The sequence below is a fragment of the Electrophorus electricus genome, chromosome 24 (assembly GCF_041902795.1).
Source record: "Electrophorus electricus isolate QZ-2024a chromosome 24, ASM4190279v1, whole genome shotgun sequence".
NCBI classification, from domain to species: Eukaryota; Metazoa; Chordata; class Actinopteri; order Gymnotiformes; family Gymnotidae; genus Electrophorus; species Electrophorus electricus.
In genome coordinates, this window is record NC_137520.1 from 10,825,657 (window position 1) to 10,846,560 (window position 20,904).

Below are 20,904 nucleotides of genomic sequence, written 5' to 3' on the forward strand. Positions count from 1 at the left end.
GAGACTGGGACATTAAGCTCTGAACAGCTTCTCTCTACAGCCTTTAGGGGACACTCTTTGATTGTTCTAAATGTTTTAGTTTCCAACATAAAACGTGAGAGAGACACTGTGTTGTCAGCCTTATTTGGTGGCTTTTTATTATACAGCAACACTTAAACTAAACCTTTTTGGTCAGTTATGCATAAAAACCCTCACATACAGATAGAGGCTCATTTATAATAAACTTTATTAGATAGTTATCAATATTATCTACATCACGGAATACAAAGAAGACAAAATGGTCCGCAGGCAGGAAGGATACAAGAACAGACATTTTCAACATGACCCAGCAAAAAAGGATTTCAAACATGAACTACATTTGCACATCTAAAAAAAGACCATTATGGGAGTGGCAGAACAAAAAGAAAATCCAGGTCTCAGGAAGACACAACTGCATTTAAGCAATGTTAACACCTGCAGGAAGTCTCAGAATGGGCTGTGCAAAGAAAACTTCAATGTTTCCTTTCAGTACATCAATTTTGCCCACAGACACCAGAGGTGCCATTCAATGGCTAGCTCATGGACCAAAAGGCACAGTACAGTAGTGTCACCACATACGCACTTCACACCCTATCCTCCTTCCCAGCATTACCATGACAACAGATTAAAAACAGCATTGAAATTCGGGGGGGGGGGGGTGGAAATCAATCACACCCACACACTCATACATTGAACGCAAGTTATACAGAACTCAGATTTAGAGGCCAATAATAAAAAGACCAAGAAACAGCCTGCAGTGAGGATCCTTTGTCAATGCTACAGTTTCACAGTGACACCATCCTTCAATCGATTTCTAAACCAGAACCCCTACATGGTGCACCATTTTCACATGGCCAGGCACTTTAGATATTACAGTGTTAACTGAGGGAAGGATACGATGGCTTTAGAAGCCATGCAGGCAGGCTAGCAGAAGGTGCTAGCTGTGGTGTCTAATGCCGTGGGTGCTAGCCTCAAACCCATTATAGACACTGAGGTCAGAGACCGATTCCCCAGGCCAGACAGCCAGGTCTGCAGTGAGCCAACAGCAGGCTATATTTAACCTTCCCAGAGCGAGGGGGACAGGATCCCACTCTGCTTTATGAGTCAACTCATATTTGCATACTGCTAAAAAGAGCCCTGTGTCTTAAACTTTACATTTAGCTGCAGCCATCCTAAGTTTCCTAAAAGGGAAAGAATGAACAGGAGAAAGACAAAACAAAAAAAAAACCTTCACTTAAAAAGTGGATGTGTGATTTATGATGAGCTTGTCTTAAAGCAAAGTTTCAGTGTTTGTGTCTTTTGTTTGCATTTTGCCATTTCCCCACTCCAGTACACACCAAAGTGTCAAACTGAACTAACTATTGCCTTAGACCCACTGTAAACTCTGATTCGATTTAAAATCCAGCATTAAAAATCTCAATCTCAGCCTGTCGAATATGTCTCCAGGTACTCCTCATGCAAATTGTTTAAAAAAAGATTGTAAAATGGCAGAAAGAGGAGCGGATCTACACATGGGTGTGTCGGTGGGAAACGGCTGAGGTTCCAAGGCTTGGTGTGCTCCCCGATCCGGTCATGCAGATGCACTCGGTTCACAGGCCTGCTCGTGCAACGGGGCTCTATGAGCCTCCCATGGTGTGTCCAGTACATGATTGAAGCAAGCCACAAAAAGAAGGTTTGGGAAAAGACGGAACCAGAAGGCCCACCAGAGAGGGTGAGGTCTAGACTTGCACAGATGGAAATCACTCCGGTCGTCATTGGTAGAGCAGGTAGTTCTTGAGGGAGGCGGGTAGAGGGAGTCCATGAATTTCACTGAGCCGCTCTCGGCCCAGGGCTACCCTCACTGAACGCCTGCACAGGTCCATGAGCGGCAAGGGCTCAGCTGCACACACACACACACACACACACACACACACACACAGTGGGGGGTAGAAAGAAAGGGGGGGGGGGGGATTATCAGTCTTGATTAAACAAAACTCTGAAATTTTTAAACTCTAGAAGGCATTGTCTATAACCCTTAATTGTCATTTCAAATGTTGTTTCAAAAACTACATGAAAATACACACCACCACAGTAATTGGTTACAGTAAAGCTTTCAGTCTAGTTCTGGTTCCATCCCAGAATCTCGGCTTCGTCTTGGTTCCTAAAACCACCTGCTTCACTGCGGAGGTTACTTCATAGCACACACCCGCTCCCAAACTGGACCCTAGGGAAGGAAACCTTCTGCACCAGCACATTACAGTGTCTGCCTTTGACGAGCAGTCGGATTACAAGCGCGACGACACCAGGCGAGACGTCATTGCAGCCCAGGCTGAGTAACGCACGGGCTGCAGCCTTGCCCCACCCTCTCTCACACGGAGCTGAAAAACAGGAACACCTGCATCCTGAGCCGCCACAGTGCTTTACGAGAAGCCTCCTGAAGTCAGGCCATGGATAAATGCACCTACGCAGCATTGACTCGCTTGCACGCCCATGGCGAGGCCTTTAAGGAGTCCCCCGCCAAAACCCCCTCCACAGCCATAACCCCCCCCACCCCCGTGTGTGTGTGTGTGTGTGTGTGTACCACTCTGGCAGAATGACGGATGCGGGTCTTGATTAGGCAGGACATAACTGTTGGAAACGAGCACGTTTCCTTTGGAAGCAGGGCGCTTCTGGGGGATCGGCGAGACGGTTCGCAGGCGGCCGCATCGCTCTCGCTGGCCCTGGCTGTGCTTTCCACATAGCGGTGAGGTCATCTGAACATCACTCAATGGCATTTTAAGGTCTGACAGAAGCAGGTTTCCTTTACACATGCATACGCAGAGTTGCCAGTTCAGTAGGGGCACAGTCCACATCTGGGCCTACAGACCACTGGGCCTTTTTGGGACAAGGCAGCTCCAAGAGGGAGCGGCCCAACAGTAACTCATCTTGTTCGCTTTATGCCATGCATCTAGTAGTCTCTGCTTTCTTTCTTTTGGTGGTGGTTGTTTTGGGTTTTTGTAAGTGTAAATGATGTCTGGCCATTTTGAATACATCACATATATACACACACACACTATATTTTGTGTTTGCTTAAAATGTAATTTACACGCGCATTTCACAGTATAAATATATTGACCACTGGCTGAAAACCTACACAGGGAAGAGGACTCGAACAGTCAGTCAACTGAATTCAGAGTACATTACCAGCAGTGGTTAATTACATTTAAAACTAAACTTGAGTATATAAAAAGTATTCGATACCTAGTAAACCTTCTAAAACGTTATTGATCGGTGTATATTCATTAGTATAGCAGTATACATTTTTGCATTACTAAATCAAGTGGCCTAACAAAATATTCAGCATGAGTGTGCAATTGGAGCAATACAGGGAAAGACTGGATCAGATTATTGGAATAAAGAAAAGATGAAAACTCTGCATTGACCTTAACACATTAAAGTAAAAAGATATTACATAAAAGCTCTCAGCCCACCCCCTCCACTACAGAACAGCAGAGAAGCAGCTGAACGCAGGCTATGCTGCTTCATTACTGCTGCAGATTTTAATATCAAAAGATCTGCTGACCCACTATTGTGCTTTCAGTGGAGTCCCATTACAGAAAGGGCCCTTTGCATGTCACTGCCATTATAAATTAACAATACGTCACCACATCACCTACTTTCTCTCTGGGAACTGTGCTCTTTTGGTGTGGAATAATGTACAAAGACCCACAATAGTTGTGATAGTTTTGGGTCATTAGGGTATATTAGAACAAACCTACAGGGCCCGTTTCTGGAACAATCCACGCGTTATTGGGTTGGCACATGACGTCATTTGTAATATTTGGGTTTGGGATGCGTTTTAAATGCATCGCGTGCATGTTCAGGGTGTACTGCTGGCAATAAGCCTTTGCGTGTCTAGACACCAATGCAAAATACTGGATTAAATTTTTAAAAGAGACACATTAATTCAGAACATGCACATTGAAAGTACATGCAGCACTTGCCCACTCAAGGCCACCGTTTTAGTACATGACAAAAAAAAATGCATGAAGAAGCCATGGATGAGTGAGCCCGACTTATGTAGACGGTCAGCAGCACGCATGAAGAAGGGAATAAGGCCAAGCAGAGAGGACGAGATTAGCAGGTATCAGTGAAATCAATAATTAGCTTCCAGAACATTCAGGAGAAAAAGAAAAATGGTGACGCATGCTATGGACCGTGAAAAAGTACAGCTGCAATTACATAATCAATAGTGAATGAAGACCTGAAGCTCCCACAACCACCATTTTAATGTTTTAACAAGCCAAAAAGTCGATTTCAACAGGACTGGACAGGAAATAAAACAAAATGCTGGTTATTTGATACTTACGATCAAGTCCATTGATGTACCGGATTCTTATTTCACAGTGTCCCCATACCGCACTCACTACAGGGTACAGCTTCCTGCCCTTCAGTCCACGGAAAGCCACGCCCAGATACTGTCCGTCCACTATGAAACTCAGTGTCCCTTCATCCATGTCCAGCACGACCAGAAACGAGTCTGGGACGATGAAGGTCTCGTCCGGCTCCAGGAAGGCGGGGTACGTCTGGCCCGGCTGGTTCTTGCCGTCGTGGTAGAGTTTGTTGCGGCCCAGGTCCCAGCCCCAGGACTCGTTGTTGTTCCCCACCAGTGCGGTGTAGCCCACAGAGTGCAGGGGCGCGTCGCCTGTGGCCACGCCCACCACAGCATGCGTGCCGCGCTGACGCATAGCCCAGCTGATCTCCCACACGTGAAGTCCCCGTGTGTAGCCCACGCGACCCCGGATGGCGTCCGTGCTCTGTGCCACCGGGTGCCGGTGGAAGATGAGTTTGTTGTCCTCCTTGACGAAGATGTTGAGCGAGCGGTCGTCGTTGTTCCACGAGTGCTGCACCTGTACGTCGGCTGCCACTGCCGGCATGTCCAGCAACATGTCCAGCCGGGCCGGCTTCGTATAGTCAAGGGCCTGCAGCCCCAGCTTGAGGGGCCGGAACGCAGGGTCACGCATGTCCACGGTCTTAATGCCTCCCGGAACCTTCTGCCCCATGCTCCGAGTAGTCACAGACAACAGCTGGATTACCCCTCCCTCCTCAAAAACACAGCGAGCGGCGGCCAACGAGGACGGCTGCGGTTCCGTTCCGTTCCGTTCCTTCACCTCAGTCCCTCCGCCCACCAGGAGGCTCGGCCTGCCGTTCCAGGGTCAGGAGTCGCCAGGGAAGCGGGTCGTGGCAGGCCCACCTAGGGAGAGCATAGAGGGGTCAAAGGCAAAAAAACAAAACCAGCATAAAAGTTAGCCACAGTGGCAGGCAACCTGGAGCTGATGTCCTTCTAATGCAGTTTTGCAAAAGGACTTGAAAAGTTGGAAACAAACAAAAAGTAGTTTAAAACGTGAGGCACAATAACGAAACATGGCCGCAATAGGTCGGTTCCAAGAGGAGACCATATTGGCATGTGTGTCAGGAAGACATTATGTAACTGCTGGGGGTTTCATAACCATGTAAGTGGCATTCTGTTAACCGTCTTAGAGTCTTCAGGTTTTGAAACAAATGAACAAGAACTGCCTAAAAGGAGTAAGGATTTGGCAGAAGCATGCTGGATGCTGTACCTAGCTATCAAAAATAATAAATGTCTTTTAAAAAAAAAAAAAAAAAAATAGTTCCAAATAAGAGAATATTCCCATTTCTGAACCTGTACAGAACAGAGACGGATCTTCTCCCTACAGACAACCCAACCAAACTCCTAAATCTACAAGCATACATTTGCACAACAAAAGAGCAACTCTGGCATGGACATGCTTACTGCTACAGATCTCACCAACTCTCTCATTTTTTAAATATAAAATATATATTATTTATATTTATTTTTATATAAAATAAAGAGGGAGAGAGCGCAAGAGAGGGAGAGAGAGAAAAAGATTCCTCTTTAAGGCTTGTCTAGCTAGAAGATAACAGGAAAGGCAATAGCAAAACGTCCGGCTTTAAAAATATAAATCGCCAGCTGTGTTGTTTCAGAGAAAGCCACAAGCAGCACTACTCTGTCTGGCTCCCAAACAGGGTCAGTGGCAGCAGCAGACAACTAAACCCAGCATTTACCAGCACAGCCTGTGAAATCTTCAGCCATCATCTTACTGCGTTCTGCCACGGCGGTGCTTTTAAATGATCCCAGCACCAGTGTGCTAGACAGACGTGCACCGATCCAAACTACTGAAGCCATGCATGCATGTATCACAATATCAGTTCCATATATAAGGCTATGGAAGAGGGACATGGAGGAAAAAAGTCTCCCAAACAGGGCTGAAAACTGCAGACCACTGGAGGAGCCAAGTCGTAATTGAATTGTAGACAAGAGTTCATTGAGGAGCATCTTGGCCCTTTTTCGAATACAAGTAAACAACCATTTAAATGGGTCATGCCTCTCCACTGATGGCCTAACCAAGGGAGAGGAAAACCAGACAGTGGGTGGTGAGTTTGTGAATGCAAAACAATATCATTTTCAATGGCTGTCCAACCTTTAGAAAGTAAGAAACATGTTAATTTGCACACTCTTTGTGCAAGGGCTTAAGCATTCCCCCGGCCCTCCAGCAGCCCGCAGTGCCAGGGCAAAATGGCCCCTGTAAAAGCCCGGAGCGCTGAAACAGGACAGCAGAATTCGCGTTTGGAAAGGGGAAGAGATGCCGACAGATGGGCCGCGCGAGGGGGTCCTGCTCCTCGCAGAGGGCCGAGGCCTGCACACGAACAGGAGAATGCGTCGCGTGGAAGAGGTGCCATGACGCCGTGCTGCTTTTCCTGGGTTTATTTCGGTGCTGGGGGTAAGGGCTCCCGCAGCTGTGTCTGGACCAATGAGTGTGTAGCTGATTAAAATTCAGGGGACACCGTGTGGATTTGCAAGGTCTGGGGCGCGCACACACACACACACTAGGAGCTTTTCTCTGGACCAATCAAGACCACACATTTTAATACTTATGCAAAGGGGGGGGGGGGGGGGGGGGCTTCTCTGGAGGTCATCTGCCCTGTACGAATAGGACCTGCTTGGTTCAAAAGAGAAAGAAAAAGGACACTCACACCTTACTTCTCGGGCCCATGGACCGGAATAGGAGAGAGTGGAAAGTTTAATGCAGCAGCACTCGCTGGCCACCACCTGCGCTATAGATCCAGCCGCCTTGACTGAAACACCACCCTGCTGGGACAGGTTGTAGTCAGGCACTCAAGACATCCGACAGGCAGCCGCGAGTGCAAGGCAGAGCCCAGCCGGGAAGAGAGATGACGACAAATTGTGGTGTAAACAGAAATGTCACACAGCCCCTCGATTCAGACAGTGGACAGCCAGGTAACGGTGGCAACTGAGCTGCATTTTACCTCACACCGATTACAGAAGTAGTGTGACCTTTTAACTGCAAGGAAACCAACAAGCAAAACTTAACTTAACCAGAGACTAACATCAGTTGCCTTCTCTGTAACTCAATGAAGTAGGCAAGAAAAGAATTAAACTGGAACAAATCTTTTTTTGCAGTAATAAGCACATGTTTAAACAGCTAATTTGTCAAACCATTAGGCTCAATAACCAAAATTTGCTCAAAACCAGCAGTCCATCCCTCTGCACCACACCTCCTCTCTAGTACTAAGGAAAGAGTAGGAATGAATTCATACCAGAATGTCATTCATTCAATAACACACCATGTGCCTAGTGTACATGGAGTTAGTTACTTATCCCACTCTGAGCCACTTAGCGGTCGGACTAACTGCTTTTCGGGTGGGGAAACCTATACCCATCATTTCAGTTAAGATGCGCCTTGGCTCCTCATTCTTCACGCCTGCAACCAGTTGGACTTGCTCCACAGTTTCATTTCTCTGGTTTTAAGAGCCAGTGAAGAACTCATGTCTAGAAATTAAGCTAGTTCTCTTCTGCAGAATTTGACACCATGTTGTCTACAATATTCATACCTGGCAAGGCAGTTCAATTTTGCTGTATTGCACGGTAGAGAAATGCACCATTTAGCTGCCATGTTTAAAAGCTAAAATGCTTCCAAGTCATCATCATTTGAACAATACCTCAACTTTAGGTGCTGCTTCTCTAAATGTGAACCCGTTTCTGATAAGACCAGCCCCCTGAAACTAAGCATGCCTGAACAGTGGCAAGAACACCGTTCTAGAAGACAGTGGGAAGAGCAGAATGTCTTTTGAAGGAGTGGTGTCTTTGGGCTGAACTTTAACTGAACTTGGGCTCAACCCACATTAACGCAATAACGCGATTCGGTCACATGGCAGCACACACACAGGGCGCGGTTACACCTCGCGCGAGGAAGCGGCCAGCGGTGACCTCGCGCACCGTGCGTCTCCGGTGCGCTCCCGTATCGTGCACTCGGAGGAAGCGTAGGCAGCGGATGCCTCTTTGCCCGGCCCAAATAAAAACTGTGCAGGGACTTGGTTCCTGACGGGACAGACGGCTGCGCACGACTGCTGATTCGCCGCATCTCGATGTTTGAAGACGCGGCACATCTCCCAGTAATTAAGGAGAGAAGACTGTCAATTAAACATTTAGGAATGTATAGTGGTAACAAATTAACACTGGATGATATCTGCATAAAATCAAAAGTTGATACTGTTGACAAACACATTTAAATTCAAAATCAATCACTTACCCGTACGAGAATAATTAAAACATGTCATCATGATAGCAGAGACACCCAGAAGAGTTCGACGAGCTGCTGACTGCAGAGGCATTAGCTATTTAGATTTAAGTGCAATAAAAATTGTGGAGATGTGGAAAGAAGGCAAACACAAACCCTAACCAGTGCAGTAGTGATGTACATTTTAGGTACAGCACTTTGCCTTTTGACATTTGCAGAGATTGGAGACATGACGACATTAAAATGAAAGGGGTCATCCAGCGTATGGTAATTGATAATTATATTCTACTTTGAAGACACACTTTTGTTTGTCATATTAATTTGTAAGCTTACTTAGAACAATGAATTACCATTGTAAGGGTGACGGTTACCTGTGCTTAAACTGAATGCCATTCATAGAAAACAGAGTTGTTAGTTAGGTCACAAATCTCACAGCATATGCTGGGGGGGGGGGGGGGGGGGGGAAATTACCTGTAGAAGGGGCAAAAACAGATTTAAATAAATCTCAGAGATGGAAAGGTGCCATAAAACACAGGCTCCAATAAATCAGTGCACCTGACAACCCATGACTCAGTGTGGTAACTTCCCAAAGCTGATATTTATGATGGTGCACTCATTGGAAAAGTACAAATTATACAAAATTGCCAAAAGATTCATATCCTGGTGTAAAGACTTTGAAAGTGAGCTCAAGCCCCCCCCCCCCTTCATTTGGATTATTTATATCTGGAGAAAGCTAGGAGTGCATAATTGCATATATACATAGTTACTGACATTTGTTTATTGCCTGGTGTTTCTTTTACTTTGCTTACCACTTACAGCCACTCTAAAGAAAGCAAGACATCCAATCCCACTGTATATGGGCCATCTAATCCTCTGCACATCATTTACACCCACCGCTGCTTTAAGACTGGGTCACATTCGGAAACATGATATCAACCATATTACATAGAGTACATGAGCCAAGTAAATGCTTAAACACAGAGGGACAGAGCTGACGTAAGACATTTAATGAATCAAACTGAATCTTACTCAGACTCTCTCTCTGAATTTGATCAAACTCAGTCAGAAAGTCAAGCCAAGACAGAAATACTGCAGAGCCCCAAAGGAGAGATCCGGCCAACAGCTGCTGTTTCACAAACACAAAGCCCATAAACTTTTAATGGATCTTTTTTTAATACTTGCATCTTTATGACAAGTCACTGTATGCCAAGCCCATCCACAAAACCCTTCGCAGAGAACAGGTAACATGCCTTCTCCTCGAGCCTGCTTTTCTGCTCATATAGAGAGGATCACTTGGACCAAACCATGCCGTTTGGCAGATGAGCAGGGCCTGGTTCTAACCTTTCTTCATTTGCTAAAGCAATTACTGCAAGATGCACACTGATAAGGGCTGTAGGAAAACGGTAAAACCTGCTTAGTGTTCAACAGCAAAAATATAGCACGAAGCCTTTCATCGTATACAGAATAGCTATTAAGGAAAGCACCGCCCATGCCTAGGGAGAATAACGGCACAAGACCTTCAGGATGTTTAGCTTGCAGACTACTCCTATGGTAAAGACACTTCCCCTTTGGAGGAGTCACTGTTTCAAAACAAATATTAGAAATTGGTTGCTTTAGCATTCAACATAAGCCAGATAACAGAATCCACAACAAATTGTTAGCCTGATAATCAAGCACATATCTGCTGATTGGCAGGGTGGGATTACAACATTAGGTAACCTATGCATTGTTTTGAGCTGGAAATTGTGCCAAAAATGCAAAATGGTTCTGAAAAATATTTTGATGGCTTATTAATTTATGGTGATATAACAGTTTGAGATGTTGATTACTGTTAAGCATGGAGTAAAAGCAGAACATTTGCTCAATATCATGTGCATCTGACGACCTACATTTCTTGTCTTGTAACGGTACACGCTAGCACACAAACACTTCATTGCAGCCAAGTGACGAACTCGAATGGTCATAAAATGGTCTGCGACTCAAATGCTTCTGATAAGAAATTAGTATACCCCCCCCCCCCCCCAAACACCCTGGGCAGGGGGCAAAACATGCTAAATGCATTTTTAATAACAGTTATATTCCTCATAGTATTGTTCACAAAGACCGCCTAATTCCTGTGTATTAGAAATAACTCATTGAAACATGTGCCACACAATAGAAAAAAAATGCTTCTTAAAAATGACCCTCACTTTTTAAAACACACATGCTTACACTGGAGATGAACTGAAGTCACATTCACATGTAGCGACACTAGATCCAATGAGCTCAGCAAAAGATCATTCGATTGACTTCGTTTAAAACCAAAATCCACAAATCTCAAAAAAAAAAAAAAAACCACACAAACCACAAGCACATTTTGCAAGTGTCATGGAGTGATGAGGCATTCTTTATTCAGATACCTCTTTGGTAAGAGCTATAATACACAAATGGTTATTTTGAACATTTACACAGCATTATATAAGGCAAAACACTGAACTTAAAAGGTCAAAGAGAATGATCAAACAGGAGGCCACATAACCCTCCAATAAAAAGTGCAAAACATTTTGGCACTTCACTGTAGACAAGCATGCTTTTGCCTACCAAAAAGGTTGGAGGCACTAGTGCTTTTCCTTCCTAGGTCTTATAAAAGTTCCAAAACCTGCTAGCAATAGGCAAGTCAAATTACCACTTAAATTTAAATATGAATAACAGCTTACAACTCTAAGATGATATGGTGCATCGATCTATACGTCCTGGTGAGGGAGAGAAGAAAGAAAACTCCAGTACTCTAACAGAGTCAGTTATGACCTCTTACACAGTCACTGGTGAAGAGCTGCACAGTTGCCTACTGTGTTCAAAAAGTAACAATCAATAGTAATGTTTACCTTAACCTTCCTTTACTTTAACCTGGCTTTGTAATAGATAACCATGGTTTTTGCACATGTGCATTGTGTGGCTTTGCATATTTTGGTCATGAGCTCCATGTGTGGCTTATGTATGCTTAATTCAGTCATCAAAAACTAACAATACTCAAAGTCAGAAGAAAAAAAAAGGTCCAATATTACTCCAAAGTGTAAAACAGGACCTAAAGGGATTGGCAGCCAAAATCTGACAAGAGGCATACAAACATGTATTGATAAACAACTTTATTTGTGATAAATTGAAAGGGTATTTAAAATCTACACCATTAATGGTATAAGAACTAATCAGTAATGGTGTAAAACAGACTAGGTGTTGAATAACATCTCTGTTGTGCCAAACCGAGACCACTGCAGATCTGTTCACAAATTTTTAAGGTCAATTTTGAAACATTCAGTGCCTGTGGTTCACTAAAAGCTCTTTTGTTCTTGTACTGTTTAAAAGACACTCAGCGCTGGGTCTTGTGCTTCCAGATTCCAGCAGCCACTTCCCGGAGGCCTGAAGGCAGCACTCAGGAAAGATACTTCTCACACTACTAATGCAGGTCATCAACAGTACATGGTTCACTAGTGATCACTGAAGAAGAGCCATGTTCTTGAGCAGTATTCAAGTTGCCCTGAACCCACATACCCTGCATCAGTCAGAACACTCAAACATACGACGACAGGCACTTAGCTTTGCTCCTCCTCATCACTGCTGAGCAACGGAGAAAATAACTTCACTTCGTCTAGTCATGTTTTTAAATGGCTGATTAAGTACACGGCCGTTAACAGCTAGAATACACGTACACGTCCCGTGTATTCCATTAGCCAATAGTGTTATTTTAACCCCAGAAGTGTAGATAAAACCACTGTCTGAATCACATTAGTGCCAGAGAATCTGGTCTATGCAGGTGATCAGAAACAGCAATTTTAAATGGCTTCCTTCACAAGTAGAAGGAAAGAGAATTTATGCCAGCATCTAACACGCAAAACCGCATTACCTGGTACACTGGTGATCATTATGAATTCCCGCTTGGCGGGAATTCTCGGTTCCGGCTGAGGTCCAAACATCCCCCACTTCAGAGGAGACGTAGCCTACATTTCCTGTATCGGTCCCTGAATATGGAACACGGTTCAAACGGTGATTGAACGCCAGCTCCACTGCAAATTAAAGAGACTTTTGGAGAGTCTGGCATGTAAACATGTAGGCAAAAGCTGTAACCTGATTTACCCAATAAACGATCCCTAAAAGTACGCCATGGCCTGCTGGTGTGTCAGTTTCAAACATACGTGCGTCATCGGTCACGAGAAACAATAAATAACAGCGAGTGTCAAACCCTCGCCTCGTTAATCCAGCAACACGTAAACCGACTAGGCCTTGGCAGTTACTGACGCAAACTAAATCTTAACCACTAACCTAACAGGTGTCATGTTGGTTTACCTACCGATTTCTCCACAAGTACATTACCCTTACCTCAGTTTGCTGGCGTTTCTGCCTAGTGCTTTTAGATGCTGTTTTTGCTCTTAAAAGTTTAATTATAACATTTTATTTAAATTTGTAATATTAACTATTCAAGTGTAATATACCAATCCAGCATAATCACTGAGTTATTGGAAGTACTTTGCATATGCTTCATTTTACTTTGGTCATCCATAGCAAATTTGTGGTTTCTAGTTTTATTTATTTTCTCTCTTGTTCGTTTTGTGCAAAACAAACAAAAACATTTTACCGGGTTCGCATATTTACTAAGTATTCAAAACACAGATCAAAACGTCCGAAGAAATTACTTTATTCGGTGCACAACACACAGAGCTGCGCAAGCCCATACCGTGCTATCTTACATCCGTCCCGTGCGCTACGGTAGGATAAAACTACACGAGACCTTCACGCTACGTTGTTCAAGTTACAAAATGACAACAGGTTCTGGTTGTCTACAAAAATCTTAGGTCCGAGACGAACAAGGTCAATAAGTCTTCACCAAATTCCAGTTGTTTGCAGGGAGAACAGCTAGACAAAAAAAGGGGACGGTGCCACAGCACCCCACTAAAAGCGAAAGTGAAGTGTTACGCCACGTTCAGCAAGTGAGCTACGGAGCGCAGTCTTGCTGGTGTGCTTTATATATGCATTAGCACAGCAGGTGCGATGCTTCAGCGTCTTAGCACTCAACAGTACTCGGTATTGCATACGAATCAAGGTACACCGATTACTTCCATAGGCGGGAAGTCGAGCACGGACCGTGCAAGTTACGGTAAAACACGAGCTTGTGCACGAGCCGCCTTAAAGCGCTTACCTGCCGCACACGAAAGGACAGTTAAATGGATCAAAGGCGTTATGCATTTTATCGATGCCATTTGAAAAACGTAGCGCTGCGTATCCCTCACTGCCATGATCCCAGCTGTTGCCCTGCCGAAGGTGAAGTGAGATGTTCCACAGGAAGTAATCATTCGTCCGTTCGGATGCATTATTTAGGTCTGGGTGCGGCGGTCGCGCGTACAACAAAGTATTGCGTTATCGCTTCATGGTTTCATTTTTGGCAAGTTGAAAGGGGCACTCGTGTCGCCCAAACACATGTGTGCCTGCGAAAAGCTTGAGATGTGATCCGCGTACGTTACACCAACACATCCCGATTAGACAAAAAAACCAAAAAACCGCAAAATCTGTAAACAGGACGAACACACATTATTACCTGCGGTTTATGGAGGCGACACAGGAAGGCAAAACATACGCGAAAGTGTTGATGGTGACTTCGTTCAAACGGTATTCCGGTGCAAATCCATGGCTATCCGCCTTGTCCCTCGGCTTGGGTCCTTTTTTAGATTAGACTTGTATTGGGTGGTATGGCTGCTACGACGAGAGCGCCGTCCCTCAGGTCACGTGGTGAAATAGCTCCCAGCTGCTAAGATCCTCCCTCCCAGCTGCGCTCAGCCTTGATAAGCGACTGTCTTTACCCTCATCAGCCGGTTACGCGACAGAGCGCGAAACGGTGAGTAAAACCTTAACCATCAACAGTCAACCTGCATTAGAAATGTTTCCTTTTTATTTGCATATAGCATTATAGACATTATGAGATAAGCCGAATATGTTAAAACTAATATGGGGGAAGAATTAATTTTTACTAACTTGTGTTTAATAAAAGCAAACAATAGGATAGTGTAGTATTTAGATAAAGGCACATTACCACACTTCCCCCCCCCCCCCCCCCCCCCTTGGGGCAACCAGCTGACTGCACTCCATGCTTCTGACCACCTGTCTGGATGTACCCTCTGTGAGTCCACTCATGGAAGCCCCTTGGTCGCAGGCAGAGTGGCTGTTTTCCATATGATTCAACGTACAGCTAGGCTTATTAACAACCTCAGCTGTCTTGAGGCATGCTCCATTCCTCCACAAACATTTCACAACACCTCATGCCTCCCTGGCCAATCCCAGCTGGTTGCATCTAATTTTCTAGCGGGGAGGGGGGCAGCGGAAGAGTGACTCCTCTTTAGCCCAGAATACAGGGGATAGTGCTAGCTTCTTACAGTAATGCTCAACAGCAGAGTGCTGTAGGCATCAAGGGACTTGTGGACTATATAATGCCTTTACTGTCCCCTTGTGTTCAGAAGAGCTGTGCACACTTCAGACTAGGGAGGTTTCAATCAGCATGGTTGCTCAATTCGTTTAAAACAATAACATTTGAGGGCTCTTCACGTATTTCTCTCCCAGTGGTTTATATGTTGGGGGTTCTGGTATGGGTACTTATTCTCATGTATGCCATTAGTGAGGTTTCATGCTCACAGGGTCACATTGTGGCACTGAAATCAGAGTTGCACAACTTTTATAGAGTGAGAAATTTGCCAAGAACAGCTGAGGTCGCTTGCATGGAAACAAAGCAAACGCATGCATCATAGATCGCTCTCTTGCGTCCTTGGAGCAGTAAAGCCACTGTATCTTTGATTAGCGACAGTGATGCATAGACAGATAAGCAGCCTTATGATTCTACCAAATTTCAGACTTATGCTTTCTGGAGCCATCTGTGAGAATCATCTCCAGAACATTACTACATGAACCACAGAGAAGAGCAGCCCAACAGGCTGGCTTTGCAATTACTTTGTGGTTGTTTACAAGTAATCCATCCACAGGGGACATTGCAGCCTATCAGAACACAAGATCACACCAAGCACATCGGTTCGTAACCACGGGAAATCTGCAAACCCAAAACGATAGGTGTGTTTGTAGACTTAAACCTATGGAGGAAGTCACACCAGCTCCGAGCTGTCCTGTTGGCTTGGCTGTGGCTTGGCTGCTCCTACTGCCACCAGGCAACGAGCAGAGACCTCCAGCAGCTGCCAGCTCAGCTCCGGGTGACTCATTCACCCTGTTTCCACAGTAGAGCCCCCAGAGATCACTGCACAAGCGCCTCTTTCTTCTCAGAAATGGACACTGGGCTCGAGGTATGTGAGCACGACTTGTCATGCTAAAAGAAAGTTTGGTAACATGCGGTAACCTCGCTGTCACCCCCGCAGCGTTGGTAATAATCTATGCCCTCTTTTTATTGAGTCATGGTGCATAAGCCCTGTGCTTGCTGGGAAAATATTGCTTTGACCGTAATTCCCTCTGATTAGATGCAGCAGCTGCTTTAAAGCACTTGCAAGATTTTTCACAGTATTCCACTTTTTCCCCTTGAAATCATGGGCTGACTGAAAACATGAGTAACTTGGGGGGGAAAATGTAGGAAAATTCAATTTTAGTAAATGGAGGAGATTTAACTGCTGTTTTTTCATATTGTGCATGCAATCAACTCCAAGCAAATCATAATTTGCTGGGGTGTTTGTTTTGTTTTATAAATGTTTCTTTTGAAAAGGAGGCACAGGTTAGAGGGAATGATTCATTTAATCACACTGTTCTCACAAAATTAGAGCTATAACGAGACACAATGCTAACGGTCCTCTAAGAATTTGAGATTCTTTGACACTTTACTGCCTCCCTGTGTCCACACAGTGGAGTCCAAAAGCCAGTCTGTTACCAAGAACGTTTATTTCTTTTTATTTTATCACTACATAAAGAAAACTAATAAAGGTTTTTTTCAAGTTATTCAATAAGATGGTACTTTTCAGTCCTAATACATTATTGAATGAAATCAAGCCATTTAACTGTGAGCAATTCTAATATGAACCTGAAATATCTAAATGTCCTGGGCACAAACAGTTTGCTTTAGTTTTTTAAAAACTGCTGACAAATGCTTTCTTAAAACAATTGTACATGTATGATGAGTTAATTGTTGTCTTAACCGATGTCGGATCTATTGAATTAATTTGGTCCTTTTATGTTGCTATGGTTTTTGTTTGTTTTGTTTGGGGTTTTTTTAAGAATTTTTAAAGATGTTTTCCAGCTGTTTTGTAACCTTGTCAAGGAGCTTAGTGAATTAGTCAAAGGTCATAAGCACTAAGAAACCTTCCTGATCTTAACCTCCTAGTAGGAAAATCTGCTCTAGGCTTTTGTTCTTTTGGCCCTTTCTGTAGGCATGCATTACAGCTCTGAAAGCCAGGGGGCTAGATATGAATAAATTAACAATTATGGTGAAATGTATTTATGCATATGATTAAAAATGTGGCACAGAAAATCATAATTTGAATATGTCTGTGATTGTTTGTAAAGTCAATAAAGTGTGTGTGTGTGTATTTAAATATACTATTATATATAGTTTTTGTGTAACTCTAATATTCACTACACTTTGTCAAAGCTGCATGAAGCAAGAAATTAACAAGCAACATTGATTTTCCCCCTTAACCTTGTGTGTCCCTTGTTCTTAAAGGTTAGAATAAAGGTCAAGTGTGTGAATGTACTGCAGCTCCCTTCCCAGCGCCGGCTTTGTCGGAGGGCTGCGACTTGAATTACCCGCACTCAGCTCCCTGGAAGAGTAAACTCACGTTTTCCTGTGCAGCACAATATGCTGAGGGTGCTGATATCTGCAGGAGACACACACACACACGCGCTCGCACGCACACACTCGCGATGCTGCTACGTGGACCGCTTACTCCTCCTCTTTTTCTGCCAGCCTTTTCAAATCCCTCTGCCTTGAGGTAATCAATGCCGCGTGCCATCGGGCAGACCCCCGGAACACCGCTCTCCTATAGGGGGGCACCGGCTGCTGAGGAGTCGGAAAGGCCTGCCCCCCACCCCCCCCCATCTTCACGTCAAGGTGAGTGAGCGCATGATGCGTCAGGGTTTGTGGGGATCTTTCGCGGTTGCTATTCGATTCTTCCCCGGAAAGAGGTTTTGGCAGTAACCTGGTGAAAAAGTGAAGAATTGATGAATAAAATGTTTGTAAATATCTGGTAGCTGACTGAATTTAAGAACCTTTCTAAAAATCTAATGTCTGAATTAAGATCCTTTCTAAAAACATATGTCCTTAATGTGTGTGTGTGTGTGTGTGTGTGTGTTTAATATATATATAAAGACCATTGTTCTGACCTAAAGAGGAACAACGTACAGTTTTCACATCTATGTAATGGAAGTCATGGTGGGAGATGTTTGGTTTCAACAAGCCGTCACCCATCTCAGTGTTACAGAAAAAAAAAAGCAATGCATCACTCCAGGTGCACTGCAGCTGAGAGTAAGATGAGGTTGGATGTGTGCATGCTGTGTGCATAAGAGCACGTGGACACGCATGCGCTCACACATGTATGCATGCGCTTGTGCATTAGTTCCAGTCATTGGGAGGTATACAGTGCAGGACGGGTGCTGCAGTGCATATGGCCCCCTCCGCTGTGATCGCAGCTCATTTGTCAAATTGCCTGCAGGACTTCAGTGGTGCATTGCTTCTGAAAGAAAGGCAGGCAATCGCCTTTAAATCATGGCTACGGGAGAATCACAGGTGGGCCCTGGACAGCTAGTCTCCAATTTGCTGCAGTCTCCTTGGGCTCTCCACCAGGAAGGAGTCCACCATAAGAAATGAACCTTGCTGTGCACGCAAAACACTCCAATAGGCCAGTTGTGAACACAGCATGGTTTTGTTTCTTACTAGCTTTTATTTCATTTTAGGTGATTGTATACATTGTTTGTAAGTGCACATAGCACCCACCATGGTATGCAGTGTTCAGATGGGTGCCAGAAGGGCAAGGCTCTGTCTGCCTTTATTCAGGTCATACTTTATATTCAGCATATACAGCAGTCAGTGCAAATTTTGTCCACATGTATCCATTATGCCCAAATCTCAGCCTGATCTACAGTGAAGAACATTTAATAATGCACATAGTTGTTCAGGATTCTAGTGAAAGGATTATTTGCTATTGAGGACAGGGTGATGAACAAAAATGAAGACTGAAAGGCAAAATCATCATCATCTGAAAGGAAACAACGTGTAGGTTATTTGTGTGGTGGTGTAAATACTTTCAAAAAGTGTGTGTGAGAGAGAATATCTTGGAGCACCGATTTTGGTCCAGATTCAACCTTTCGTCAAAGCCAGACAGGAATATCACATTATGACAAACTGCTGCTTCAACACACTGATCATAGAGGCAGCTTTTGAGAAACCCGAGCAATTGCTCTTTCTGACGTTAACAAACAACAACGATGTATTCGGGCCAAGACTTCACACACGTATTCAGTCATAACAATGTGATTGTGCACAGTGTGTGACCCCCCCCCGACAGAACTAAGAGAGGAAAAAATCAAAAGCCAACATCTTAGAAACCTCTCCGTATTGCTTCAAAAAATGCTTCTCTAATTGTCTTTGCACAGCTAATAATCTTGAAATTGTTTTAGAGTGATCATAAGATGACGCATGCCGCTTCGAGATTAATGTAGCAATTCCCTGCACAGGATTTAAAAAAAAAAATAATAATAATTGTACCCAATTTTTGTCTTCCTTTTTTAAGGCAAAAGGATCTCTGATCTGAAGTGTAAAGGATTGGCTGTGAACTGAGCAGTAGCTTATGACCCAAGCACTCGTGTTCAGTGCTCAAAAACATTCTGTCTTTATGCAAGGTGAAATATAAGGTCATTGCTTTAGGTTAATACAGTGCATGCCTTAGTGTGTTATGTAATGATTTCACCACAACTGTGATTATATTTTAGGTCCTTATGGGCTACTGTATTTCTTCAAATAGCTGTATGTTATCAAACACAGTTCATTTTTACAGGATGCAAAATTATTTTCTGTAATGAGCAGGTGTATTGTACTTTGCCCTTGAATTGTACTAATCTTCATTATAATTTTAAAGGGATGAATACTTTAATTTTGTGTGTGGGTTGTTTTTTTTTTGTTTTTGTTTTTTTTGTTTTGTTTTTGTAGGAAAGACCATTTTGATAATGTTTCACAGATGTACACATTTTATAATGGAGTTAGTATCACTAAATCTAAACTTGAGTTTTCATTTATAATCTAAGGGTCACTTTTTTTTTTTTAAATATTAGCCTAATTTTTATAATGCAAGCCAAGAGCACATAAATGTTTTATGGTTATCATATGTAGATAGCATAGGGAATACCTTGGCCAGGTGTGTTGGATAGAAATTAGAACATAGTGAATGCTTTGTCTTTAGGTCATACCAGGCAATGGTGTACTGCCTCTTTAAAATCTGTACTGCAAAGTGTTCTGCCTTGATGTGTTCCGCAAAGCAGCAGATCTATCCTGAGATTCCTCAGAGCACCAAAAAAAAAAAAAAAAAAAACCTGGACTTGGTGTCCTGCAGAAAAGGCAGCATCTTTTGACAAATGTTTGCATTAGTTTATAAATTCTCTTCAGAAAGGCACAGTAATGGTCTTTTGGGAACAGATGTAATGGCAATAATCTGTAGCCATGACCTGCTTGGTTGCTATAACCAGGTTCATCTGTAGAGAGCTGCATCAGTTCGGATAGCGTGGGACTGGCACAGTGTTCCGTCTCCTCCTTTTACCGCCATCGGAGAATAATATAGGACCAATTTAACTTCACTTCTGGAAGTGGTTCATGCTGCAGTTCTGCTTCTGTCTTGCTGAACACCAATCAGTGAGTTTCCTTTATGCAAGACACTGTAGGTAGTACTGGACATATTAGAAATAAATGTGCAGAATAGCTAATACTCCATAGACTGAAAATTTATGGTTTAATAAATCCATTAATGCATTAGTATAAAATGAAATGTATAATTTCTGTCTACTCCCCCATTTATCTAAAAACAAAATAATTAGCCAGTAACTCCACAGTTTAACATTTATAAATGAAACATTGTGCAAAGCCAGTGGTAGTAAAATGTGGTTTTGAAATCTGTGGACTTGAGCAATGACATTTCTTTATAACATAGAAATGTTATAGAATGCTACTGATCACATCTTGCTTAGATGCTGGTATATATTCCATTCAGATGAATACTCTTGGATTTACAGACCTTACAGTAATGTAATAAATTATATAAAATTGTTCTCATTGTTAATTCCTCTCTGTAGG

At 43.5% G+C, this 20,904-nt stretch overlaps 1 protein-coding gene and 1 long non-coding RNA gene across 3 annotated transcripts; one reads left to right on the forward strand and one right to left on the reverse strand.

The window, feature by feature from the left end:
- Positions 1–209: 209 nt before the first annotated feature.
- spsb1 (splA/ryanodine receptor domain and SOCS box containing 1) lies at positions 210–14,359 on the reverse strand. 2 transcript variants are annotated; one of them, XM_035522469.2, is made up of 3 exons: positions 14,185–14,359; positions 4,346–5,230; positions 210–1,897 (listed from the first exon to the last, which is right to left on the reverse strand). In XM_035522469.2, the coding sequence occupies exons 2-3, from the start codon at positions 5,037–5,039 to the stop codon at positions 1,770–1,772; spliced, it is 822 nt and encodes a 273-aa protein (XP_035378362.1). In that variant the 5' UTR covers positions 5,040–5,230; positions 14,185–14,359; the 3' UTR covers positions 210–1,769. The 2 variants fall into 2 exon arrangements, with proteins under 2 accessions (XP_035378362.1, XP_035378363.1); XM_035522470.2 differs by lacking the exon at positions 14,185–14,359 and adding an exon at positions 12,499–14,165.
- Positions 14,360–14,452: 93 nt separating this feature from the next.
- LOC145653477 (uncharacterized) lies at positions 14,453–19,965 on the forward strand. The gene is made up of 4 exons (XR_014119728.1): positions 14,453–14,481; positions 15,617–15,928; positions 17,533–17,676; positions 19,355–19,965. It is a non-coding gene; the product is annotated as an uncharacterized LOC145653477 (long non-coding RNA).
- The last annotated feature ends 939 nt before the right edge of the window (positions 19,966–20,904 follow it).

What these genes read in the sequence shown, in the direction of transcription:
- spsb1 (XM_035522469.2), bottom strand. Translation starts at nt 5,039, where the DNA reads ATGGGGCAGAAGGTTCCGGGAGGCATTAAGACCGTGGACATGCGTGAC. An exon ending in GTACATCAATGGACTTGATC is followed by an intron (nt 1,898 to 4,345) that starts GTAAGTATCAAA and finishes GTGTGTGTGCAG; the next exon opens with CTGAGCCCTTGCCGCTCATG.